General features: G+C 21.5%; 2 protein-coding genes across 2 annotated transcripts; one reads left to right on the plus strand and one right to left on the minus strand.

The window, feature by feature from the left end:
- The first annotated feature begins 346 nt into the window (after window positions 1-346).
- LOC105368160 (threonylcarbamoyladenosine tRNA methylthiotransferase) lies at window positions 347-2,269 on the plus strand. Its single transcript, XM_011507104.1, has 3 exons — window positions 347-380; window positions 566-962; window positions 1,037-2,269. Exons 2-3 carry the CDS (start codon window positions 568-570, stop codon window positions 2,253-2,255), a joined length of 1,614 nt encoding a protein of 537 aa, XP_011505406.1. The 5' UTR covers window positions 347-380; window positions 566-567; the 3' UTR covers window positions 2,256-2,269.
- Window positions 2,270-4,160: 1,891 nt separating this feature from the next.
- On the minus strand, window positions 4,161-13,522 carry LOC105368161 (uncharacterized). Its single transcript, XM_011507105.1, has 2 exons — window positions 11,980-13,522; window positions 4,161-4,517 (listed from the first exon to the last, which is right to left on the minus strand). Exons 1-2 carry the CDS (start codon window positions 13,159-13,161, stop codon window positions 4,242-4,244), a joined length of 1,458 nt encoding a protein of 485 aa, XP_011505407.1. The 5' UTR covers window positions 13,162-13,522; the 3' UTR covers window positions 4,161-4,241.
- Between the last annotated feature and the right edge of the window lie 848 nt (window positions 13,523-14,370).

Below are 14,370 nucleotides of genomic sequence, written 5' to 3' on the forward strand. Positions count from 1 at the left end.
ATAAAATTAAAAAAAATTAATTATATGATTAGAAATTATGTAAAAATAGAACAAGCTTAATATACAGAATGAATAAATTATATTGTATTTGGAGCATATTTGTGCAAAATGCTGAATAAACTAAAGAATTGAAAGGGTTTATAAAGAAATATTTTAGATTTCTTGTTGCAATAAGTATATTTTGAATTTAGTTTATTAGGACTAGTTATTTTAAAATATGCTTAATAAGAATATTTGGTAATAATAAATAATTTGTAAATTATTAATGAAATATATACTATTAGTAATGATATATTGAAGACCTAGTAAATGTAATTTAAACATTCTTCTATTATTGAATACAATAGAAAAGTTAAAAGTAATCATCAAAATAGAATAATGTTAGTATAAAATATAACTTCTTAAAATTTAAGAATAACTTAAATTAAGAAAAACTTAAAAAATAACTTCTTAAAATTTTTTAAATCTAATATAATTTATTATTATTCCATAATACTTATTTAACTATTTTTTATTATTATTATATAATGAAAAAAATTCATTCTTTATTTAATTATTTTTTTAGACATGTCAGCTCCATGCAGTGAAATTATTGGAGATATCGAAGATTTAATATCATCACAAAACATTACACCAAAAACACGATATAGTTTTAAAAAAAATATTATACGTGCTAATAGAAAGAAAAAAGATCTTGTCCTACCTGAATTACAAATTTATTCCAGTATAATTCCAGGTACACAAATAATTTATATCAGAACTTGGGGATGTACACATAATAACTCGGATAGTGAATATATGGCAGGACAACTTGCTGCTTATGGTTATAATTTAACCGAAGATAAGCATGTAGCAGATTTATGGCTTCTAAATTCTTGTACAGTAAAGAATCCATCCGAAGCTCATTTTAAAAATGAAATAGAGACTGGAAGAAAATTAGGAAAACATATTGTTGTAGCTGGGTATTTAAAATATTTTTTAAATATTTAAAATTGATTTTAAATTATTAATTTTGACAATATATTAATTTTTTAAGATGTGTATCACAAGGAGCTCCAAAATCTAGTTATTTACAAGGTCTAAGTATTATTGGAGTTCATCAAATTGATAGAGTAGTTGAAGTTGTTGAAGAAACATTAAAAGGAAATACAGTAAAATTATTAAGTCAAAAAAAAGATGCAGGTAGAAAAATAGGTGGAGCATCTCTTTCTTTACCAAAAGTTCGGAGAAATCCACTTATTGAAATTATTGCAATCAATACTGGTTGCCTTAATCAGTGTACATATTGTAAAACAAAACATGCAAGAGGTGAGCTTGGAAGTTACAGACCTAAAGAAATTATAGAGCGTGCTAAACAGGCTTTTGAAGAAGGAGTGAATGAACTGTGGTTAACCTCTGAAGATACTGGAACTTATGGCAAAGATATTGGAACAACTTTACCAAAATTACTTTGGGAATTGATCGAAGTTATACCTGATGGATGTAGAATGAGAATTGGAATGGCCAATCCACCATATATTTTAGAATATTTAGAAGATATATCTAAAATCTTACAACATCCAAAAGTTTACAGTTTCTTACATATACCTGTACAATCTGGTAGTGATAAAATCCTTTCTGCTATGAAAAGAGAATATGTAAGGAGTGATTTTGAATATATTGTTGATTATCTTAAAGCACGAATTCCAAGAATAACTATAGCAACTGATATTATTTGTGGTTTCCCAAATGAAACGGAAGAAGATTTTGAAGATACTTTAAATTTATGTAAAAAATACAAATTTTCTAGTTTATTTATCAATCAATTTTTTTCTAGACCAGGAACTCCAGCTGCTTTAATGATACAAGTTCCTACAATTGAAATAAAAAAGAGAACTAAAATATTATCTGAATTCTTCCAGTCTTATGAACCTTATAGTAATGCAATTGGTGAAGTACAGGATGTTCTTGTAACAGAAGTAGCTCATGATAAAAAACATTATGTTGCACATAATTCATATTATGAGCAAGTATTAATTCCAAAGAAATATGAATTAATGGGAAAACTTGTGAAAGTGAAAATTATATCAGCGTCAAAATATTCCATGAAAGGAGAACCATTAAGCAAAGGTATTTCACCAGCTATAAACCGATCTTTTAAAGAGGGATTAGTTTCTGGAAAGCATTCAAATATAAAACCAATACCTGTACTTCCTATTATGGTGATTTTCTTTGCTATTATTGGAAGATTGTTATGGAAATGTTTAGTTGTATAAATAAATGTATTAAAATAAAATATTTGTATGTGTATTTACTTGCCTTTGATTAATTAAAAATCATTGTAATTTTTTTCAATTTATTATGCAATAAAATGTCATTCAGTAAAAAGCATGTACATTTAGCTACATGTTTATAAAGAAGTATGTTTGAAATGTTTAGAAATTAAACTGTACATAATCGAAATTGAAAATTTGTAGCCCTTCTAACTGAACATAATTTCAATACAGAATTGTACAATAAAATAAGTACGAATAGTATATATAACAGTTAAGTGTTATATTATGCATTATTAAACAATACCTAAATATTTCATTTGCAAACCATTATATATTATTATATACTTATTATATTATATTGAAAAAAATAATTATAAAAACAAAAATATTCATCAAAACATATATTACTATATTTACATATCAAATATATTTAATAGACTACAGTATTAAATATTTTTTATTTAAAAAAATTATTTTTATAATATGTTTGTTTTTCAATTTTTAATATAAGATAAAAAGATGCTACTCAAATTTTTTTCATAATTTCAACTATATATTTATCTTAATTCCCTCTACTGAATTTGTATAAAATGTTTAAAAAACGAATCTCAGTAATCTGGACAAATTCGATTTATAAATCTTATGGTGAGTATTTCTTTATTAGGTATTATTAGAATAAATATAATTAGATTAATTGTAAACAATTTAATTCATTACATATTTTAAATAACTTTATTTGGTTTCATTTTTAAATTTAACTCGCTATACAAAAATATAGGACTACACAATTTATTAATTATCTGTGTTAACACTTTTGAGTATTTATAATCATCGTAATTATAATATTGAATGTTAATAAAAAATAATATAGATACAAATTAAATATATCTTTCATAAAATTATATATTGATATAGTAAATTCACAAATGACTACTCCTGATTATATATAATCAAGAAGCTAATATTATAAATCGATTGAATATACATTTCATTAATAACTCTTACATACAAATAGATATAATATATGTATACAAAAATATTTTAATTTATTTTTTATAATTATTCAGTTAAAATTTACTATACAAAGTACAAAATACGCCTATTTATAATGATTATCTTCAATTTTCATTCTTTCAAAAAGGTCAGTTCGTTATATATGTTCAGCTATTGCAAATTATTACAATAACTGATAAATTGTTTTTTTTTACATTCGTTGTTTTAATCAAATCAAATTTTAATTAAACATTTTTATGAAAAAATTTTGTAAAATGTTTTATATCTGTCCTGTCTTATTAATTTAACTAAATATAATAGAACTTTCATTTCCAAATGTTACATTATACTTTCAGATATTTCAATATAATAAAAAATATATGTACATAGTCGAATGAGTTTAATATTAATTACTCTTATTTATAAACCAATAAAAAAATATATAAATATACAGATATAGCAAAATAAACGATGAAATAATAATTTTTCCACTTTAAATTATAAACACTTTAAAACTATAATATTACATATTTTATTCGTTATATATTTAATTTAATATTTTACAAGTTAATAACTGTTATATAGACTCGTTAATTACATGTGATAAAATAAATATCTTCAAATTTAAACACGTTTAATTTTGTTGATCAATTAAAAAAAAACACCATACAAACCTGTTTTTGACTAACGTACAATTAAGCTTTATTTATAAACAAAGATTTATTGGCTAATATGATTATAAATACAAAAATTGAGCTTTATAATATATATAACTAAAAAAATTAACAATCATATTTGAAAATTACGATAATTATTACTCAAAATAGTTTCGAACAATAAATAGCTCGATAATCGAATTTTGAATGAAAATAAAAATGAATTTACTGAATAAAAACAATATTTAATGCAACGGAAAAATAAATAAATTAAATAAATAAAATAATACATAAGTTAAGATGTATAAACATGGCACACAAAGAAACAACCGATACATCAAATAAGGCGTGATATTCGGCGTAAGTTCCTTTTACACTGCCTGGTCCCAACGATAGGTTGTTGTTGTTTTCCACGTTTTGTAGGTGTTGCCAGAAGCGGCATTTTACAGGGTTCACCAACATGCAACTTTGATGAGCAAAATACACAGAATTCCTCCATTGGACAGCTTTGGCGTGAACAAATACCCACATTTTTTTTATTTTCAACGCGGCAGGCAAATTTACATTGTGGACATGGTACCAATTGATCTCGAGGTGCCAGACTTCGTCCCGCCTAAAATGGATCAGAAAATAAATCATCAATTTAAACAATTTGAAGATATATTTTTTCAGGAATGTTTTATAAACACTTTCAATTTAAAATGATATATTTTTTTTTAATTTATTCAAACGAATTAACTTTAGATAGTCATAGTATTTCTTTCATTTTTTTATTAATAAAAATACTATACGTAAACTAATTACTATAATTAGTATGTATATCGTAACTCTAAACTTAAAAACTTAACAGAAAACATATAATATTTAGATTATAAATATCTAAACTGCTCAAACATTATATTACTATTATTCGTGTTTGTAATTTTTAATATTCAAGAATTTAATTGTACATAAATCTAAAATAGTTTATTTTATAATTTTATACTTTGTTTTAATTGAGTTTACTAAAAATTAATAAACTTCATTATTTACTATTTATTTTTTCTAAATTTTTTCTAAGGTTAAATTTTCAACATTTTTCGTGTCTGCTCTCAGTCTAAAATTTTTTTTTAGACTACTAATTAAACTGTGGATTAGTTTATAGAATGCTCCATCAAACTGTAGAGTATATTTTCTTACAGAAAATAAGATATAAATGTACCTATTTAACGCCATATTTGATTCTCGAAATTTTCGAACATTTTACAATAATCCTTGCATCATCAAATTTAATCACCTCCTAAATAAATTTTCAAATTAGTCTTTAATAAGTAATTTTTTATTTTATTTTGTTTTTTTTTTAATTTTTTTTTTGAAAACTGATATAATTACTGGAGTAATATTACAATATTGCTCGCAAATATAATGTAATGTCATATTCATATTTCTTATTCTTCTAAAAACTACATTACTATCTTGTATACATTGAAATTTTTGTTGTATCACCACGCATTTAAAATTTCTTAATAGCTTTGTATTTTTATAATTCTTATAAAGACTATTAAGCGTATTTTAAGAATATCTATAAATAATTTAGCTAATCGGATTATTATTAAATCATATTTTAGTGTAAATAAACAAATATATTTTTACATTATTTACTGCAAAGTAATTAATTTTAAAATACTTTATAATGTGAAAAAGTACGATTAAACGTCAAGTATCAATTACAACTTGTTTAAGAAATTAAAAGTTTGAAACTAATTCATTTTCGTTGATAATCAATTAATACTAATAATGATAAGTTAATAATCAATAATAAGTCTATTTATAATTTAATAAACTAAAAATAATTTACATTTATATACTTTTTATTTTTTTTAAATTAGAGTTTTATGTCATTAATAAATAACATTAAAATCTTATGCGATAAAAAATACATAATTGTTATAAGATAACATTTTTTTTACCAGACTTATTTAACATTAATATACACTTATAATAATGTTGTATTAAGTTTTTTTCAATTTTCCTTAATAATGATAGAAGAAAATGATTACTTTCTAGATAATAAATATCAACTGTACCCATACTTATGTTATATCTTTTTCAGTTTTATTATATATGTTTAAGTACGTTCACATAATGTATATTTATATTTCAAAGAAATCAAGCGTTCACTCTTATTTTATATAATTAAATTATACCTATAGCATTTACATTTAGCAGATATATAAAAGTTTTAATTTACTAACAGATTTCGATATCTTTTAAACCCATAATTACGTATAGCTTTAGTTTATTAATTTATTGATTTTCTTAGACTATATTCATTAAAAAAAGTGTTGATCCAATGTTAATTGATACAGCTTGTAAACAAAAAAAATATAAATAAATTTAAGATTAGCTCAATAAAAATGCTTTTCGATAAAAAAGCATAAAGCTAGAAAGATTTAATGTATAATAATCTATTTAATCGTTTGTAATAACACTCGAAACAGCCTCCAACAATATTATGGTTTTCAATTATGGCTTATTTAATATGAGTATTATGAAACTGATATGAATTAGTATTGGATTAGGCTGCTATAATTATTGTGAAATAATTGACGAGTAGTGAATAAAAGTTGCTGAGCGTACGCTTACAGGTCTTACGTCAAAATTGTAGTTATCCGCTACATCGTCTTAAACAACTAAAAAGAACACAACAGAAAAACATCTATATTGTCTGGAATAAAAGTAAAAGAATTTAAAATTTTTAAATATATTTCTGAATTTGACGAAATTGTACTTTTTAAACTCATTAAAAGTAATTCTTAACTTGTATTAAATTTATTGAGAATATTAATATCATAAAATAATAACTATATCAATTCAGTTATTTCAGATAAATATTCATTTTGAAAGAGAAAACATACGGTACATTAAATATTTTGTTGGTAGCAAAACATTATTTCCTATCCGACCATGTGTTCGGTTACTTTACTAACAGTTATAATATTCATACGTACTAAAATATAACCATATTCTAATTCAGAATATTACAAATATTTGCCGCTACCGTAATTGAATATTTATTGATCCAAACATAATGAATATATTAAAAATCATTTTCTATTTTCTTCAGTTCGCTCATGTTTCTAATTAGCTTACCTCTCATCTGAATCTTTTTGTTTCTTAAATTTTAATTAATATTAATACATTAAAAAATTGTGATTTTAATACTTTATTATAAAAATTATCTTCTTAAAAATTTACTTTACTGTTGCTGAATGTTATTAAATATTTTATTTCTGTTATAATTCCAAAAACTCGTATTAAACCACTATATATATTAAATAGAAATCTTAAATTAATAAAAATAAAAATATCAAATACAGTTTTTATTTATGTAAAAGAAAACATAAAAAACCGAAATTTAACAAATATTTTGTTTTTGGTAAAATTAAAGTACTATACATTAGTTTTAAGGAAAGAAAAATAGGAAATCCAAATTCAACTGAATAAATTTATTGATTTATCTTCTCATATATTGTATTTATACTAATAATAGTAAAATTCATACTGAACATATTGATACAATATGAAAAAATGTTATATGAATTGTTTTTTTTAACAAAACTAAAATTCTATGATAAACCAATAATAAAATGCTATCTTAATATTAACCGTACACTGAAAAATAATGTAATCGTGATTATTAATAACACAATTAAAATAATATATTTCAAATGGAAATAGAAGATATCTACACAGAAATATTTGGAAGGGGAATCATATTTAATTACTTTATAAAATAATAATTCATTGTCAAATTTTAAAGTGATTTGAAATTTCTGAAAAATCTTTTATACAAAATACAAAACAATCCATTAATATAGTAATAACTATACAACAATTGATACAAATAAGAATACGCTAAACGGAGAGTCAATATTTGATTAAATCCAGTACTTCTATTTTTAAAAAAGTTTATATTATAAAAGTTGAAATTTGAAACACTTATATTTATTAATTTTTTAAAAAATTATAAATTTAAAAGTATTTTCAATTAAGAAGTTCGATACCAATCAGTATACATACATATATTCTCAAATTTATTTTTTGAAATAAATAAATAAATACATAAAATAAAAGTGCTCCATTGGTAACTATAGGATAAAATATTTTCATAAAACACACTATATTAATTTTTATTAATGCACATATTTCATTTAAATAACAAAAAATATAAAATTCTGTACATGTGTTTAGTTCTTTAAAAATAGTAAGTACCATCCATATACGCATGTTGCATACGGATATATTTACTAACGATTACATATGCATGTTCCTAATGCTAAATTCATTTCGTAATGTTTCGTTATTTAATATGTATTATTTCACTTCATAGTTAGAAATTTGTATATAATAACTCAATATACTATGTAATATAATAAGCATGTATTGTATGATTTTAATTTATATTTTTATTACATACATTAAATACAGCACAGAAGAGTAAATTAGTTTTTCGTTTTGATTCAAAATGAATAATCAAGTTATTTTTTTAATTAATTCCTGGTACATATCTTAAATTTTTATTTCTGCCTAGGATTAATTCTTAAGAAAATATTAATAATTTAATGATTTCTTAAATAATTTTCATTTTATTTTTAATTTGTAAAAAACTAGAAATATATATAATAGAAAAATTTATATAATTATAAATGAGTTTTATGCTTGCTCAAATAAAATTTTTTAAAGCAATATTATAAACCATTTTTTATTTTAATATTACATATTGATAAACATTTTAATGATTTTAAAATTCCAAATAAAATTTGAAAGTTGCAATGCTCCTTGTTTCTATATAATAATATATATAAATAAATATCATACATATTTATTTTCCAAATTGTTGCCCACGACTATGTAATGCTTAACCATTCGTAATTTATATATAATTGTAATAGTTTATACAACTCAAAATTCATTAATAATATCTTATTTCTTTATATTATATTATTCATAAACGAATTACTACATTAAAACATAGTGTTCAATTTGCTATCTTTTTTCCAATAAAATGTATCCAATAAAATTTTCCAATAAAAAGCACGAAAAATGTACTTGATTATTCTGTATAATTTATAATAAACGCTTTAAGGAGAATAACAAAACCAAGGAATATTTAGTTAATATGTAATATTTTAAATAATCTAAAACTTACAGGGAGCATATAAAAGTAACTAGTAAGTAAATTTGTACTTTACAAAATTTTATTTATAAATATTTAAAATAATATAATTTAAATTTGTAAATATTAGCGTATCCGAAAAAATTTTAAATAAATAATTAATTTTACTAAATAGAAATATCTACTTTTTTATGCAGGATATAGTAAAAATACATTAAACTTTATCTTTAATATTTTATTTTATTTTCAAATGGATTTGATACAAATGAAATTCAACAGATACTAAAAATTAACTGCTCACAATTTATTTACAAAAAATCAATTTCTTATGTTCATCAAACCTATCAGAAAGCATTTAATTAATTCAAATTTACATTTTTACTTTACTATTAATTATAATATTCTTTTAATTCACCTCAGTTTTCATTAAAAAAAATTATATTTTTATTTAAATATGAAAAAGATTAGTTTTAAAAGGTTTTTTTTAATTCTTTTAAATTTTTGTTAAGGTTTATATTTATTAGTATACTTATAAACTTGAAAATATTTAAATAATATAATAAATTATATCATTTATAAGATACATAACACTATTAAGAAAAATGTAAAATATATATTAATATATACCATCTTTATAATGTAATCTTTTCGGTAATATATTATGGAACATGCTCATACGTCATTCAATACACGAATGTTCAATTAATTTAAATTATTCTCTCTATTAGGAATCATTAAGTCAATAGTCGAGAAGAACGCACAAATTATATAGAACTTATTAAAAATGTTTATTAATTATAAATATTTTATTGGCTTACAAGTTTTTTTAATTAATTTATTACATGAATTATTTAGATATCAAAATTACATATTTATTCACAAATTACATAATTCGCTTTATTAATTATATGATTATCGGATATAAATAATAAATATAATAGATTATAGTCGAGATAATAGAAAAATTTTACCAAATATTATATTTAATGTTAATAATACTTGTTTAATTATTTAAAAAAAAAAAATCTGATATTTTACCTTTTTATTATTTTAATCGTTTCAATAGTTTATATGTATTCTATTATAATATGTAGATATATTGAAATATATATTATTCAATATGATTAAGAACAAATGATAGTTAAATTTTCTATAATTACATCTTACTGACTATTTAAAAAATGTATATAATTACTGTAATCTGAGCGCCCTCTCTAAACGTAAATATAAACTTAAATCTACACTGAAAATTTATTATGATGACATATTTAATGAAAATTGTGATTAGTCTTAAATTCCAAAAAATTAAATAAAGATAGTACAAAATGATATTATTCTATCAAGAATAAATGTTCAAATATTCAATTCGCATATTCATAATATTTAAAAGCATATGAACAATGAATTCTAGATGCTTATTATTTAGTCATTAATACGTACATTTTATTTAAATTTTGTATAACACGAAGCATGTGGTGTTTTATACAAATAAAAATAATGTTTTAATATTGACGCCCGAATTCCGTACTCAAACTTTACAAGAAGTATAACGTATTTTCAAATAGTATTATTAAAACAAAGTATGTAAATACACAAAAAATAATAAGACATTTAAAAATATTTTATGTATACAAATACATTTAAAAATTTCATGTGACGCAATTTTAAATATGAAAGTTAAATGAAAAACTAAATAATAAACCATTTAGTACATGAAAAAATTATATTGCGATGGAGACTTAAATTCTTTTCAAATATAAATAATATATCATTCCTATTGAACATTATTCATTCAATTTGATTAGCAAATTTTTAAATTAATTATTAAGTATTAATAAATAATAAACTTTTTACACTATTCCAGGTTGTTAATTACAAAGAATATAATATATGGAAAACAAATATGTAAAGAATTTTGAAAATAAATTAATAAATTATATTAGTAATAAAACGTTTGAATAAAAAACAATCTTTGTTTTTTATTTATTTAATAAGAAACACTCACAATTGTATCATGTTATCTTTAATCTAGATATACTAAAATATACTTTTACATATGTAAACAAATATACTTAAACAATTTCATAAAAATTTGTATAATTATAAGGTTATTTTTATGTTCATTTTTATATTATCTTTATGTTTATTTTTATATAATCGAAAAAAATAAACTAAGTGATCAATCTCTGATGAATAAATTTTTTATAAAAATTTGTGCTTACATGCATATTCTAACTGCAACTGCTTAAAACTAATATTAAAACAATATAACGTATTAATATATATAACTATCTGCTTTTAGAGTCAAAAAAATATTTATACATTTTCATATTTTAAATAAAAGAATGCTTTTTTTCTTATTAAGATAAACCCAAATCTTTTACAATTCTCATTATTTTTCAAACACATATACTTTCTAATTTCTATCAAATAAATATAAAAATAATAAAAAATTATTTATAAGCAAAAACAGTAAAAAATATCTTAGAAAATAAGTTTTAACTATATTTCATCAAAATTTAACTAACTTTAAATCAAGAACTTATAAAAATTTCAAACTAAATTTTCATCAAAAGAAAGAAAGACAATGATGAAATTAATAAAATTCTATATCTACAATTCCGCGTATAATCGATTTACCTTTGTCAAATAATATGAACATTTTTATTGATATTAATTAGATAGTAGTAAAATTATAAAATTATTGTTTTTTTTAACTAAAAATTATTGTTTAATAAATTATGTTTTATTTCATTATTATATTAAAACAACATATTTATATTGATTTTATAATATATATATATATATATATATATATATATATATATATATACATATATATAGTCGAATGAGACCTTCAAAATTATACAATTCATAATGAATATATACAATGAAAATGTATTTCCAAGTTATTTACCTTGATAAATGAATGAAATATAACCTTGCTTGGAGAAACTGGTGGACTACTTGGTGTTAAATGAATTTTTGGTGCCTGTAACATATTCGTAGGTACAGCAGTTAAAAATCCTCTTTTTGGAAATCTAGTTCGAGGACTTATTTGAACATCTTCTTGAAATTTGTATTTATTTAATGATACCAAATTTTCTTTGGAGCATTGTCTGATTATTATATATTTCAGTCTTCTCTCTTGAGCTTTTGAATCATTGCTACATATTTTCTGCCATGATTTTGATACCATACTTATAGAACAAAGATCTTGCGGACTTAAATAACTTAAAATTTTAGAAACTATCCTTGGATGATTACTTTTTTCACCAAGAAGTTTAAAAATATCTATAGTTTCTTTGCCAGTATAATCATCAGTTGATCTATGTTTTTGGAAGCTTTCAAAAATAGCTCGCTTACTAAAATCTAGTCTTTTCGGTCTACTTTTTGTGTTTATAAAAGTATATTCTGATATAGACAAATTACTAAACTTTTTACTGTTTACAGTGTTTATAAAAGGACTAGGTTTATAACTTATAGGAGAGAAAGCAATGTTATGTAATGGAGTAGGTAATTTTGGTGAACTAACAAAGCAAGGCGTGCTTTGTGGTATGACTAGTTTTATTTCTGTATCATTATTTCTGGGTTCATATACAAATGGTGGTGATGGTAATGTAGGTAAAGGTGACAAAGGTAAAACATCATGCAAACTACGTTTACAAGATGTTACTGCAACAAAAGAAGTTAATGATTCAAATTGTTTTTTACTATGGCTTCTCAATTCCATTCTATATGAACCATTTGAATTTTTTATTTTTAAATTGTTAAAGGTTACTTGAGTATTTGCAAAATTAATGGATGAATTACTTTGAATATTTTCCAAATGATCTTGAGAGTCAGAACTGCATACATTTGACTCAGAAATACTAAATTTTCGATTAAATTTAGATGGATACGGTTCAATCCGTAAGCTTGGTAACTTTCTTGAAGATAAAAGTAGTGATTTAGAACGATTACTTAATCCATAATTACTGGACTGAGTATTAAAACTAAGATAACCACTATCTGTACTATTAAATGAATTAAATTTGTGACTATAATTATTTCTTCCAGTACGTGGAGTATCACTAATTTCCTCTATATTTCGTGGCATTGTTTTTGTACCAATTTTAACTTCTTTGAATTGAAATATTTGTTACCATCTACACAATAACCATATTTGCCTTTTTAATTTCAACATTTTTACAATTTAATTTAAATAATAAAAGGTAAAACTATTATGGCATTTCAAGTACATGCATCAAATGGTCTAGTAATTGTACACAACACTGCATTTTAACACTTTATGCTACCATACTATACTTGTAGCATAATAGGAGGCAATTCATGCAATATAGTAAACAAACAAAAGTAATTTATGTAAAAAATATATTTACGTAGAAAATAATTCAAAGTAAATAAACAAAAAATAAAAAATATAAAAAAAATTAAAACGACCAAAATATCGCGGTATAAACAAGCGCGAGAATTGCGCGCACGCGGGAAACAGTAAAATCAATTAAATCAAATATACGGTAAATGCGGAAGTATTCAACTTCCTTGAAATTATCAAAAGTAAAGAGTGTAACGATTTCAGGCATGCGTAGTAGTGATCAAAGTTTATTGGCTATCAATAATGTACACATTATGAAATCTGAACTGTATGTAGATATAATATTAATTATTTTAAATGGTGTTTAAAACAATAATCTTATAATAAATGCTTATTTTTCTAAAAAATTAATGTTTTTCTAAGCCATTACAATATAATATAAAAATATTAAATTACATAAATATTTAAATAAAATAACACATCTATACACGTTAGACCGTTAGTATATTCAAATCTTTGGTTTTAATTAATATTAAAATAATATAATTAAATAGTATTTCAAATATTAAAATTAAATAAGTAAATTTTCTAAGGTCGTTATCTGAAACTGGAACAAAATATATTAATGTAATTTATATATTTATTTTTCTGTATTATATATATCCTATATATTTCTTTAACTATATAAAGAGGTAGATATATTATTATATACAAAATTATATATTTTATTATTGCATTTTGCGTACATATGTATTTTTTACATTATACTTTAAAATACTATATTTCTCGCAGCGTATTCATGTTATGGATCATATTTTTATATCATTATTGGAATTTTCTTTTTTGAAAATTAGAAATGTTTTAAATTTTAATTATCAAAACAAAAATTGCACGTATATACAAATGATTATAATCTAATAACTTTCAGTAAGGAATGTGTATTTTTGTGACTCTTTCTTGATTTATTTTTACATTTCGGTCACACTTGTT

Source organism: Ceratosolen solmsi, unplaced genomic scaffold, assembly GCF_000503995.2.
Source record: "Ceratosolen solmsi marchali unplaced genomic scaffold, CerSol_1.0 scaffold6, whole genome shotgun sequence".
Taxonomy (NCBI): Eukaryota; Metazoa; Arthropoda; class Insecta; order Hymenoptera; family Agaonidae; genus Ceratosolen; species Ceratosolen solmsi.

Bases quoted from the DNA above. Each gene is read 5' to 3' on its own strand.
- LOC105368160 (XM_011507104.1), top strand. From the start codon at position 568: ATGTCAGCTCCATGCAGTGAAATTATTGGAGATATCGAAGATTTAATA. The intron at 963-1,036 runs GTATTTAAAATA...TAATTTTTTAAG, and splicing joins AAACATATTGTTGTAGCTGG to ATGTGTATCACAAGGAGCTC.
- LOC105368161 (XM_011507105.1), bottom strand. From the start codon at position 13,161: ATGCCACGAAATATAGAGGAAATTAGTGATACTCCACGTACTGGAAGA. The intron at 4,518-11,979 runs GTAAATAACTTG...GATCCATTTTAG, and splicing joins TATTTCATTCATTTATCAAG to GCGGGACGAAGTCTGGCACC.